Source organism: Armigeres subalbatus, chromosome 3, assembly GCF_024139115.2.
Source record: "Armigeres subalbatus isolate Guangzhou_Male chromosome 3, GZ_Asu_2, whole genome shotgun sequence".
In the NCBI taxonomy this organism is placed as follows: Eukaryota; Metazoa; Arthropoda; class Insecta; order Diptera; family Culicidae; genus Armigeres; species Armigeres subalbatus.
Genome location: NC_085141.1, coordinates 422,979,475 through 422,993,463, shown reverse-complemented (window position 1 = coordinate 422,993,463; position 13,989 = coordinate 422,979,475). Strand labels below are relative to the sequence as shown.

General features: G+C 40.6%; 1 protein-coding gene across 1 annotated transcript; it reads left to right on the top strand.

The window, feature by feature from the left end:
* Nucleotides 1–5,437: 5,437 nt before the first annotated feature.
* On the top strand, nucleotides 5,438–6,361 carry LOC134224361 (enhancer of split malpha protein-like). The gene has a single exon (XM_062703695.1). It carries the CDS (start codon nucleotides 5,608–5,610, stop codon nucleotides 6,115–6,117), a length of 510 nt encoding a protein of 169 aa, XP_062559679.1. The 5' UTR covers nucleotides 5,438–5,607; the 3' UTR covers nucleotides 6,118–6,361.
* The last annotated feature ends 7,628 nt before the right edge of the window (nucleotides 6,362–13,989 follow it).

The window sequence follows — 13,989 nt, the reverse complement described above, 5'->3', positions numbered from 1 at the left end:
AAGAAAAAAGGAAGCAACAAGAAAGAAAGAAAAAAAGAAGAATAAAAGAAGAATAAACGAAGAAGGAAGAAAGAAGAAAGAAGAAGGAAAAAAAGAAGAAGAAAGTAGGAAGAAGAAAGGTGGGAAAAGATGAAAAAAGAAAGAAGGAAGAATAAAGGAGTAAAAGGAAGAAGAAAAAGGAAGCAGGAAGAAGTAAGACGGAAGAAGGAAGAACAAAGAAAGAAGAAGAATGAAGGAAGAAGAATGCAGAAAGAAGAAGGAAGAATGTAAAAGGGAGAAGAAATAAGTAAAAATGAAAAAGGAAGAGCGAAAAAGAAAAAAAGGAAGAAGAAGGAAAAAAAAGACAGATAGAAGAAAGAAGATGCCAGAAGGGAGAAGGAAGAAAGTTTAAGATGAAGAATGAACTTCTCATTTCGACCAAATGACCTTCGGCCAAATGGCCTGACACCCATATTTCAAGTACCTATATGTATTCGAAATAAAGTGATAAATGTCGCCTCAGCGCGGTGTTTCAGACTTGGGCTCTACTCAATATACTGCCGTGAATCACCGTGAATCACTCTGTCCCATATTTGCTGGGTTTCCTATTCATATGGGACAGATATGCGATTCACGGCAGTATATGTTTAATTCAGAGCGAAATCTTCTTTCCAAAATAATCAGAAACTTAATTACAAAATTACGATACGATTAAATACGGTTACGGTACCAAAAAAAAAATTATTTAACGGTATAAGGATATAACAAAATAATTTTGGTAAAATAGACGATCACTGTAGAAATATGTTAGGGCAGAACATTAACTGCATGGATTAAAATTTGTTACATAGCATAAAGTAATTTAAAGTGTAGATCGTAGCATACTCACCGGAGATTCCATCTGAATACCTAGAAAAAAAAACTCCACATCACTAATCCTTCCACACCACACAAAAACATCCGGCCTGAAATACCAGTCCTACAAAGATTAAGTGACTAATAAAAGAATCAAAGCACAAAATCAAAGGCATTCGAACACTGAAATTTGACGGAAGCTGAAACGGAGCACTTTTTTCAGAAATTTGTGAAGGCTGGCTCAACTTTGAGCCAATCAAATTTAGCTTCTAGCGACTTTTTTTGCGTTCGCCTTTTTAAAATTACAGCAGCATAAACTGCTAGCAGAATGATTATTATCCATTGTTTCAAATCACTCTGACTTGGTGCCTCTCTCAATGATTGATCACTTGTCATTATTATTTATCTAAGCTAGACTGAAAGATCCAATAGCGGAGGAACTAAGCCAGTACGACCACTGGTTGTTCACTCAGACAAAGTCTGTACTCCATTTCGCTTACTTCAAGTATGCATCCAAAAGCTCATCAATCATATTTTACATTCAAAGTGATCCAACCACAGCAGAATCTGTAAATTGTTACCTAAAACGTTACTTCCGATTATTGGTGCTGTGTTCCAATAGTCGCGGTATTTTTTTTAATTGGTGTTCTTAAAAATGCGAATCCCATTTTTTAATATGGGACACGCAACTATTGGTTGAAAGCAGATATAAATATAAGGTATTTTGGTGATACTTTACCGATTTTGATTCCTAACTTGTTGTTATTTTGTGTAACAACAAACTGATAGACCATATAGGTTACAATGTTTAGTACGTAGATTGTGTAAAAATAAAACTATCGCAACTGTAGGAATATCCACGACTATCGGAACATTTACCCTATTATTGTATTTTTATGATTTCTCAAGTCTCCCATGCGAACTGTTTGTATATATAAACACAGCTGATCTAAGGTTGCATTTCCTTCGAGGCAATATGACTGATTTTCTTACCAATCGATTGGTCTTAGGCAAATTTGACTGGAAAAGATGAAAAACTGTCAAACTGTAACGTTTTTATGAGTTCTAAGGGAAGCCATTAAGCTCGAACTGAAATCGATACGATTGACATTTTGACCGAAAAAAAACAGCCCGACCTAGATCGGGCAGGTTCGTCTAGTTTTCAAATAAGAAAATGAGTAAGCGCACAAAAAAAAATTGTGATTCGAATAGCATTACAGGATGGCTTTGAAAGCGATTCTGTGAGGGTGGGATGTTTACAACCCACAACACGATCATCGATATTTCTTTAAGAGATAAAAAGCGATTGCAAGAACTGATCAGATTGGACAAAAAAATGCGTCAATTCTCGGGTACTTATTCAAAAGGACGTATGTAATTTTGTAAACAAAGATTCAAACGTCGATTTGTCCAATCTGATAGCACTCCCACGCAAACCATCACCACAGGCAGGTAGGGGAAGCCTTCGGCTACCTGTTGGTGGTGTTGGTTTGCGTGGGAGTGCCATCAGATTGAACAAATCGACGTTTGAATCTTTGTTTACAAAATCACATACGTCCTTTTGAATAAGCACCCGAGAATTGTTGTTTTTGTCTTGACAGTTTTGGAAAAAGTGAAATCAAGTGGTGATATTTAGGAAACAATGCAGCACGCGTCGGCGAATTAGCATTCTGGTATGGACAGTTTGTGGAGACGCGTAGTACATTGTAGGTTAGTCCTCCTAGGGCGTTTTACCTCCCCGAAACGTTAGATGTTTCAGCAAAATGTGGAAATTTTCGATTTTTTCAACCTTTCTATCGTTTATTTTGACACTTTTTCGCCTAACCAACATCAGGGAATCAATATTCGAGCAACGCCCAACAATATACCTTTTGTGATCAACAGAGTTTGTTACTGACAAACGCACCTCGCAACAAGCCTTTATCAGAACCCGAACACAATATGACAAGAATCATTTGCCTTGCATGCTTTGATATTTCCGAAAATACAAAGCTATTTTTGTTATTACAGTTAGATTCTCAAATATTTCCATAAAAGCAGAAGCTACGATAGCATAAAACCGAAATTTGCTGTAGAGATAATGCAAAAGTTAGCAACAAAATTGTCTTCTTTTTTGTTGCTGACAAAATTGTTCGGATCTTTGTCATTATTATCTCCGACAGAAACAAAGCTTTGTCGTTGGTTCTTTTTTGTCGCTTGTTTCGCACGCGCATCAAAAAAAAATTGATTCCCTGACCAACATAATTTTAGGTCTAGTTTTGTTACGGCCATGCCAAATACGATAAATATGAGTAAAACATGACTCTTCTTCCCCTACTATGAAAATGAATAGTTTTGTGGATATTTTCAATCATCAAATACTGGCATTCAAGTGAAAATATTGCTATCCACATATTTATGGGTTAAATGAAACTTGTTTCTATAAGGTTTTAGGCGGAGAACCCAGTTGTCATGGCAATAAAATAGTCAAAAGTGTTCTCCTTATGCCACTAGATTTGGTTAGGGAAATATCCGTCTGTTTCATTTCTCGAATTAAACTCATATTGAACTTACTGCTTACAGAGCGAGATCACTTTTCATAGACAACGATTTTTTTTCGGATGTTCTTATTAGAAAGCACCTGCGATCCTTATGGCCGGGTAATTTTTAATTTTCGAACTGTCACTTTTAGGCTTAATTTGTGTTTAATTCCGAAGATGAGTTGCCAGTCCTGCCAACCAACAATACTCTTACGTCATTAGTGGACGTCTTGACGTTCTATTTTCCAACAACGCAATTACTTTTGCCTTATCATTGATGGACATAACTGTAACGTACCAAAATGTAAACAAGAAATAAGTCAGCTCTTGACCCCCTGACACAACCCATTTCCACTTGCAATTCCACATTAACAACGCACGGCCTACTACCCTCCGTACAGTTTGTTGCATGTTCCGCTTCGTCCATGTCCAGCACCAACAATGCACAACGGTCCACGTTGCACCCATCATCGGGTGGTGCTATTTCGGTGTGCACCCGCCACCCATTCCATTGCACGTTGGAAGCATTTCATTTGCCATCTACCAACATATCACGCGTGTTCCAAAACGTTGCCACCAACCAACCGACAACGGAAGGCGCGTGAATATCTCGCGCTCTGCACGTGGTATCAAAAGCAGCTCGAGCAGCAACCGAGCGAAGCGCGCACTCCCAGTCGCCGGTCGCCGGTAACGTGCTGAGCAAAACAAACCGAAACGAATAAAAAAAACCACACGCTTGTACACCACACATGAGGAGGCGATGCCCATGCCATGCAACGGAAAAAAGGCATGGGGCATCCACAACAGCAAACTATGCTCGCTGCTGCCCGGTCGCCCGCCGTCCACACGGTATGAGCGCGGGGGTAAAAAAAAATGTAAACAAACCGCATGATCACATACGGCTTTGCGCTCAAACTCAACGATATCTTTGGCCTAGGCTCGTTTTCTCGATGATGGTGATTGCTTTGATTACCTCCACTCGCTTTCATGTTAGAATGCGTGAAGAGAATGGAAGGGTTGCTTCGATTGGATATTCTTATCAGACTTAACTGTCGTCTAGCCAGATTTCATGTTAACGGATAATGGCATATCCAAGTAAAAAACATGGATCGCATAACACTGAGGGCATGAAGGTCCTTATAGGTTCCAAACCAATTAAGAAAGCCTTAATTGTCTCCTTTTTAGTGGGTCGTGAACGGTTTTCCGAACAAACCGGTGCTGAGGAGACAATGGAAAAAAATCGTGGGATGCAGGAACTTTCTCACGATCCTGGAGCAAGGATTCCATGCAAACACAAAAGGTGCAATGGGTGTAGGATACATATTGCAACAGCCTCTCAATAGGCAGCATCAGCAGTGAAAAACGGGGATTAATTGATTATGAATGAAGCATCCCATAACAGACAGGACACAATGTGAAACCTCTTCGCAGTTTTATGTTTCTCTTAACAGTTTCCCATGCTCTGAATACACAAACAGGAGTGTTTTTTCGTCCCTTCTCTTCCTTGGTCCACGCATATAATATGAGACCAGAGCATATCGCCTTTTTATCCTGCACTACACAAAATATAATCACCCTCGCTAACCATCTGCCCTTTTTTTTCGGGGCTTCGAGGCTGTGGGAAAATGTAAAAGATTTGAGTTCCCACGATTTCGAAAATTCTGCTTTTCCTATACTCTGTAGTTTATTAAATTACGCTCCTTTTTCGTCGTCGTCCTACAACTTGCTATCCTTTTTCGTCCCACGCCGCAACCCTGGTGCACAAGTGTGGTTCCCTCTCAGGTTTCTCTGATTACACAGTCTCGGAGCCGAGAACGGAACACCTGCCCCATATACCGAGCCCTGATTCGACGAGCGCGTTTATGCTTTTTTCGTTCGTCGTTTCCCTTGTCCCTCTGCCTCTGCGCGTTACACTTTGCTTCCCTCCTTCGCATGCACGCACCGCACCGCACTGGGTCGAGTCGGTGATGATCCTTTTTCCGTCATGTGCCTAGTGCGAGTGAGTGAGAGGGGATGCGGTTTTTTGGAAATCTACCCCCTGAGATAAGGCCGTCGACGGGTATATAAGGGACCGTGTCTGCTTTGGGATAGCATACTCAGTTCATCACTCGTTCAGTTCACAAGTGCATTCACTTACCAAGAACGCTAAACGTTTACAACGTTCGTTTCAAGTTCAACTCGAAACAAACCAAACTCAAAGTGCCAAGTGCCCCCATAGTGCCAGTTAAACGGAAAAATACTCAAATCAGTGAAGATGCATTCTCACGGATACAACGTTGCCCACAGCAACAACAGCATCAACGAAAACAAATACAACAACATGAAGCTGATGAAGTCTTCGCCGGTGTACAAGCTGAAGAAGATCCTGAAGCCGATCGCCGCTCTGCTCAAGAGCAAGAAGGAAGCCAAGCAAACCAAGAACGCCCAGGAACAGTACTACTACGTTCCGGAACAGAACTTCGTGCCGGATTACGATTACGACAACGATGCCAACGAGCGTTTGGAAGCGCAGCTCTTGTCGGAAATTGCAGAGTGCCATGCCAACGCTGCCATCTTTGTGTACGAGGATAATCAGGTTCAAATCCAACCAGTTGAACCCGAGGAACAGTACGTCCCGGTGCACTTTGCCCGCACCGAGGCCGGTACCTTCTTCTGGACGACGATGGCCCGCGAAGCCGACAGTGATCTGATCCAACCGTGCCACTGCTTCTCCGATCACCAGGTTCCCCAGCAGGAATTTTGCGATAGATGGGCCCAAGCTTGAACGGTTTTTTTCTGGTCCACAAAAAGCCAACTAACGTGTCAGACTGACAATACCCGCAACAAAATCATGATCTCTTCCATCGTTTTAGTAACTAAGCAGTTTACGAAAAAACGGATAAAGCTTTAATTAGTTCTCGTAAGGTTGCCAGCTTTAATTTTAATTGTGATATTAGAATTTTAAGCATAATTGTGATCCACTGTCTTCCAATTGTTTATTTTTAAAATATAAAAAAGCAAAAACAAAACTCTTTACTCTTCTCACTGTTTGAAAATAATATCACATGAGGTTTTTCAAGTCCACCAAAGTTGTTTACATTTTTCCGCTGGTTGTCATCAATGATCGAAGCAAACAGGTTTTCCCGTCGCCTGCTTGGTTTTCCTCGCCCTTCGCCTGGTTTGACATAACAACAAATTGTTAATGATACGACTACTTGTTTTTGCTCTTATCGAACGCCTCTGCCTACCTTCGTTCAATTTCACCCCATTCAGTAGCATCAATTATACGATCGCAAATAGGTATGAAACAAAGCAGAAGAAAAAAAAAGCATCGAAGAAAGAGCGAAAGGAGCATGGCGAAAAAACCAGCGGCAGTCGCGAACCGTGGGAATACGCATCAGGTGTTACACGTGGTGGGCTCGCTGATACCGCCGCCGCCGCCACCAATAATTAAACCGTTTAACGCATGTTGATGTTTTTGTTTTGGTTTCCACCCGGTTGGATGATGATGGTGATGGATCGGTGCCCGATCAGGTTGGGCTTGGTGGTCTGGGGAACGAGTAGAGCGTGCTCTACTAATTGTAGGGTACTTTACTGCTGCTGACGACGACGACGTCGATGGTGCTTTCATTGTTCATTGGTGATGGAAGTTAATCGGTGTACACGTGTGCCAATTATGGTTCAACCATCAGCGGGATTGGTGGTTTGAAAGGGGTGGTTAATCACTTTGTAGAGAAATTGGTGCTCACTCGAACTTTGGAGTTATTAATGTGTTGAAGTTTTGGGGTAAGCAAATGCTATACGTTTCCAATGGGTATAAAAGCTTTGACGTGGATACGTTTTATGCACACTTATCCGCAATGCTGCCTATCTCCATTCAAATTCCAAATTAACAAATTAAGAACATGATGACCTACTTGAGAACAAGCAATGTGTTTGGTACCAATCGAAAAGAATGATTACACTTTAGATATAATTTTTAGCGTTTTCTAAAATAACGCATTTTTACGGCACATTTTTATTCCAAATACAAGATTGATGCTCAGCCATAGTGTGCCATGCTCGCGGTCGCAAATGTTTGTGCAATTTTTTCGCACGTGTTGAAGTGAAGGTCTCATAGTGCAATTGTATCAGAAAAATGTGCCTCAGAGAAAATTGTTCGGAATATCGGGATAATATTCGTTCTTCCCTTCCTCAGTTCAGTCATCTGGATGTGAATAAATTTGGTAAGATGGGCTTAGCACTAAATAGGAGCTTGTTATGAAAAACCTGGAAGTTTGTTTGTAGGTCCATTATCCGATCGATGATGAGAGCGCTCATAAACAGACGAGGCTTATATTAAGTAAAACTGACCTCGTACTGGTCGCCAAATAAGTACCAAGCTTAAACAGCAGCAGAGCTAAAACTTTCCAAAACCCGAACTGAATTTCTTCCGTTTTATAAGTTAGTATTGTTTGCATAGGCACACATTTATTCAATTTGAACCTTTTTTGTTGCTCAGCTTCTTTCTATCCAAATGAATAAATCATTTGTAAATAAAATCAAATCATTTGCTTGGAATATCGCTAAATAATTAAATCTATGTCATGAGAATCCGTACCAGCCATTGTAACATTTTGGTTTTATGCTGGTTTTATAACACTCTTGAAGAGTGAATTATGGTCTTCAAGAGCGTTATAAAACTTAAAATGCTCCTTGTATTGAACAATCAGAATGAATTAGATCATGAGAAATATCAAAAGTTTAGTCTTGATAGCAAAATCATGAGAATCTTCATATTTATACTTAGGCATTGCGTTCGCTAACTGGTGCATTGCCATAACAAATAAAGTGCTTTAGTATTGATTTCTAACATTTTAAACGAGATGATAGCGACCAAAATTTCTCGAAAATAATCATTTGTTTTGTCTTTATTCAGGAGACTTTCAGCCCTAGGCTGGCTCGTCTCCGGAACTTAATCTAAATTATCTTTTTCCATGCGCGGAGTTACGGAAGGCTCCGTGTTGCTGAAGTCACTATTCGCTGAACGACTGATCAAATTTGGATAAGACGATTTTTTGCACGTAAAAAATAAGCTTTCAATTGTTAAATAAAATGATCGATTATTTATACGTACATGAAGCTGTCATGATCGCCATTTTAGTTAATAGGTCGTTGAAGAAGTTAATAAATTGATTATCACGTCATCACAAGCGCAAACCAAACATCTTTTCACGAGGCAGCATCTGCTGACGCTCCGTTGAATTGCTTCTCAAACAGCATCGACAATGCCCAAAAGTATCTATACGATCATCAATAAAAGCCACTTCCAGATGTTCCTCCTTTATCCGTGCAACCAAAAGACTACTAAATAGCCTCTGTAATTTCCAAAGAACTCAAATCAAATGGCATCCCAGGACAATAAATAATCGATAAATCCCGCCAATTTTCCCATAAAAACCCAGGAAAGGAGCAGCGATGTCAATTGCTTCGCCCTGACATTGTCCTCAATTATTAATGTCCATCGTTGCAATAATAAGTCACCACTCCCTGGACCCCACCCGCACCATCCGAACTGTACGTGTCGAAACACGTCCATTTTCGATTCGAGGATGAAAAAACAGTTTTCCCAGTTTCTATTCTAAGCCGGACGTTTTTTGTTGCCACGGTGATGAAAGACCTCAGGGCCTACTTTGTCCCAGGCATTTCGCTTTTTTGTTTGCTTTTTCATCCTCAACCTCTCCATGCCGGGCTTCTTTCCAGCTCTGAATGGCATCGATTGTTCGTGCCGGACGAAAATTCTTGAACGGAGCGTGACGAATGCGCTGGGCTCGATTCTTTGACTTTCCGGGCCCATGCGCAACAGAAACGCGCGATCTGTTGACTTTCCGATTGCCGTGAACACGTTTTATCAGGTCGCATCCTGTCACCCCTCAGGAGTGTTATCAGCTTTGTCCGGTTGCGAAAAGAAAAGTGGAGCACGCTTCGATGTTTGCATTTCCCACGATCGTCTTATCGGGGCAGTCATCGTGGCATGGGTTCCAAGGCAAATGGCTTAACGACTTTGAAAGTTTGATTTTTTTTTAGACGCGGTCAGCACAAGTTGTATTTCCTAAAATCTTTTAAATAGGGGCTATAACGTGGTCCAGAAGAAGTTAATTATATTCCAATTAAACGATGAAGGCTCGGAAGGCCCCTAGAACCGGACTCAAATTATCCCTTGAAAAATCATCCGAACGAAAAACCAATCCGGTGGAACCGGTTTTAAAATCCTAGAATCTTTCGACCACCACCAGAACGTAAATAGTCGACCGGGATAATTGACCGGTTTTCTATTATGCACCACGTTCACCCGAAGGTCATTATAATTAGGGAGAGAAAAATTTAAAGATCCGGTCCCTTTTGGACCCTTAGCATTAAGGCAACTGACCAAACACAGCATCAATTGAAATGGAACGTGAGCAAGTGACTTTTTCCCCCTATCCGGTGTGTCTCGAAACGAAAAACTTTGTTTCACTCACGCAGCATCACAGTGGGATTGACATGTTGACGACAATTGTACTTGCTCTCCGATCAATTCAAACGTGCCAACATGAGAAAGTTGGTAAATTATTGTTATTTCATACGTTACACAAAATGATAAATTTTTAAAACTATGCACAAGGCTAATAAGTTCGAAAAAAAATGGCTCCCTGGGTGGCGAATGTGCGTTTATTTGGCATCGTCCCTAATTTTAGTATTTCAAAGTCTGGTTGATCATGAATATTCAAATCTTAATTTCCAAACAAGTGCCAATTGCATTATCCGCCATAAATGCAAAAAAACGTGAGAAAATTTTTCACCAAACCTCGGATACCTGCTCGGAAGAATTTCACATTTTATGAGCTTCATTAGCATTTCAAGCAAACTATCCAAATGCACTTCAAATGCAAAATCAGGTAGAATTCCACTTTCCTTCTCAACATATGCAGATAGGATCTCAGGAACAGAAATACTTGTCCAACGAAACAAGTGATTAATGGAATTCCTGCTTTCCACAAAAATGTGGATAAATCCGTAGTAAAAATCCAATACCTGCTTGACAACATTTCCATATTTTACGACAACATTAGAATTTCAAATTAAGCTTTAAAACATGTAGAAGAAAATCGCACTTCCTCTTTATCCCAAAACTAGTTTGCCTTCCTGTGACCCACTCTAGCAAATACTATGCAGTGAGAATCTGAAAACTTGTCTATCGCAGTCAAGTGATTGACGAAAGGAATCCTTTTCAAGAAAAACCTGCAACCTCTTGCACTGAACCGTGGGAAAGGTTTGCGTTCAACTTTCAAACTGTTCTGGAAAAATATGCCATATTTTATGGACTCATTAGCATTTCAAGGGAAAGGGAAAATTAATGCAAAAAAATCACTTCCAAGTGCAAGAATCAGGTACTGCCCGAACTTGTTCTTCAAGTCCCGCATCCCGCTCAGAGTGGAAGTCTATGCAGATAGGATCTTAGTAATGGGAATACTTGTCCGCCCGGACAAGTGATTAAACATTTCGAAGTCCTTTTGGGAACTAAACGTGCCATCCATGGTCAGGTACCTACCAGGGGCGGAAAGGAATCTGTTCCCTAAATCCTTGGAGGTCCGGACTGTGCAATCATAAATCTCCGCCGACAGAGCGGAGCCTCTGAAATTACTTGCTACCGCCGACTGAGGGATTTGTGTTTTTTTTTTTGGGCCCGTAAGGCCCGGAAGAGCACGGGATCGAACCGTAAGAGCAGGTACCTGTGAGTTTTCTCTGTGGCGAACGGTTATCTTATACCGTGTAAAGATTTGTACTTCTTCTACTGCAGATTGATCGATAACAGAACCAAGGGAGCAAGTTGAAGGAAAAATCCGAATCCAGTTTCGATCAGATCCTCAAAAAAATCATCCACAAATAAGCGACCAACGAAACAGCTTCAGTATTATATTTGATTTTCGTTTCTATTTTTTGATCATTTTCTCATCTCGTAAAAAATGATCCTTTCTATTGTCCTCGCTCCTCACTTCATCAGCAATTCCTTTCAGGCGTAACGTGCGGGATGAAAATATTTTCATCACTGTGCCAATGAAAGGAACGTCAAATTGCCTAAATTAACCTGCCTTTTTGTGAGTGGGACAACAAAGCACGATCATTATACTTCTTTCCGAATCCATGGGTTGGTAAATCCTTCGAACAATCCACGGATTGTAAATGTGAAACCTCTAAGAAACCGAGCACAAGCGGTAATGATTCGTCTTAAGAAACCCAAACGAAATTGAAGACGTACTTAAGCTGGCTTTGCCGGGCGGAAGTGATTACATTGAACCGATGTTTATTTGTTTATTACTTGCCGAAAACTAGATGATTGCGTATTAATTTCACATTGAATTTGTGGAACAAAGAACGACTACAACGATTAAGGAATCGAATTAGATCTGCCTGCCACATGCGACCTACATCTCGTAAGACTTATAGCCATGTAGTCCACGCCTCGAATCGATTTTCGGTGTTTGACTTCCAGATATCGGTTATCGCTGGGTCACACCTCCCAAAACGCCTTTGAATCGAATGTCGGCGGTCAGTTTTGAAGTGACCCTCCAGGGCGCAGAGGTTCGCATATGTGAGACCGGCCGGATTCGTTTGATGTGGGCAAGTGCAAAACTTTTCACCTGTCCGTACCGCATGTCCAACTGTCACTTTGGAAGAACTAATCCATAGGGAGAAAAAAGGGGCCGGTCAGACGCATTTCGCTAACCACCCAAGTGCGGTGCGGTCAGGTTCAGATGTCAGCTGGGGTCAACCGAGAAGCACTGTTAAGTAATATATCCGAATGGGGGAGTGTTCCGGGTAACTGTGTCGGGTCGTGGTCAAAGAATTCTTTAATGGATGGGATGGGCCATCCCAAAGATCATATACCAATAAGAGGCCAAATCTGTGAGCAGGCACATGCTAACAGAAGGATTTCCACGAAAAGTTTTATTCGATATTTCTGCCCACTATTTTGATTCTGCAATTCTGAAGTTTTTTTTTCATCTGATGCTGTATAACATATATTTTTTATATTTTTCAATTCATCAACTTCCGAATATTAATATCCACATCGGTTTAAATCCCGGTCAGATCTAAAAAAAGGATCGCGATATAATTTTCTTACCCCATAAATAATTACTTTACCTAGGAATCTAATTAATTCATGACTTCTAAAATGCAAAGCGCCAAGGAGTAGGAGATATGATGGGGCTGGATGGGGCTGGGTGGCTTAGTGATTACTGTTTCTTTTTTATTAGCAAAATGTTTAAGGTACAATCATAGGCTTTCCTATCGATCTTTATGCTATCTGTGTCTTATGTTATAAAAAAGATTGTTGATAGGCAAAACGTTATCTACTGTTGTTCTATTCCTATCCGAGATGTATTCTGGGCCTTGCTCTCACAAAAACTGAGGAAAATTTTGTGGACGATACAGGGAACTTTAGTAGATTGAGAGTTCGACTGCTCATGTTAAAATATTTGCGAGGTTTCGGCTTTTCAGTCTAGATATTTTAGGAACAACCGCTTAAGATCTGTCCCAACGTTTCGGCATGTGTTGTTGTCTTCATTAGAGAAAAAACATGCATGTGGTTCTACGCCTAAAAATATGCAGACTAAAAAACTGAAACCTCGCAAATAAGATACAGAGAACTATTGAACTATGGAGTGTTATGAAATTATATGAAAGATATAATTCCTAAACCTCCCACGGAACATATGAGAGCCATTAAGCTTATGCAATTTCTAAAATTAGGTGACCAACTTACCTTCGACCCCGTTAGGCAAAAAATTAAGCAAAAAATGTCCTAAAGAACAGCTCAGTCATTACATAAAGAAGGCAGAATTATGCCTAACGTCCATTGCGACTAACGTACTTATGCCTAATGGCTTCATGATTAACGTACATATGCCTAACGTCGCGGACCTCGTGGCCAGATCAAAGCTTTTAATCTATGAGGTAAGGATTAATCTCAAATAACTTTCCGTAATAACAATGGAAGTGATCCATTCTAGCCTTTATCAAAAATATGGGCATTTCAATCAACTTTTCAATGATCTAAACGATACTAACTTTATTGTATTCAAACATACCCTCAATTCTAAACATTACATTCCTTCATCCGAATCAAATTCCATCCAGAAGAAACGGTCTTCCTTGCATGACAATACAAGCAACAAATCTCCTCCATATGACCGTCATCTGATGAAAGTTGAATAAAAATCGAACCCATATTGTATGGCGATCGCATAATTGTTCCAGAGTGAAGAAAAAACTCCACACAATCAGTTCCAAGATCACAGAACTCCTTCCTTTCATCCTTTCTGAACACGTGCGAAATTACTATACGGGCGAATCGCACCGAAGAGCTTCAACCCATCATGACAAGGGTCAATGTTTGAAAAGATCTCCAGATCGCACAATGCAGCCAAGCACGGTACCCGGCAAATTCTCCCAAAATCGATTTTTCGCCACCCGAAAGCAAGAAACGCACAAATCGCATGCACACCGCTGGCCATGCTTTCCGCCAAGTAACCCAACAAACGCATGGTAAACGGCCTACTTCGATTCGCCCCGAGGTTATACACTTTGATGATATTGTTATAACTTTTCAATTGTTGTAACATCTCACTGGTGC

What these genes read in the sequence shown, in the direction of transcription:
- LOC134224361 (XM_062703695.1), top strand. Translation starts at nt 5,608, where the DNA reads ATGCATTCTCACGGATACAACGTTGCCCACAGCAACAACAGCATCAAC.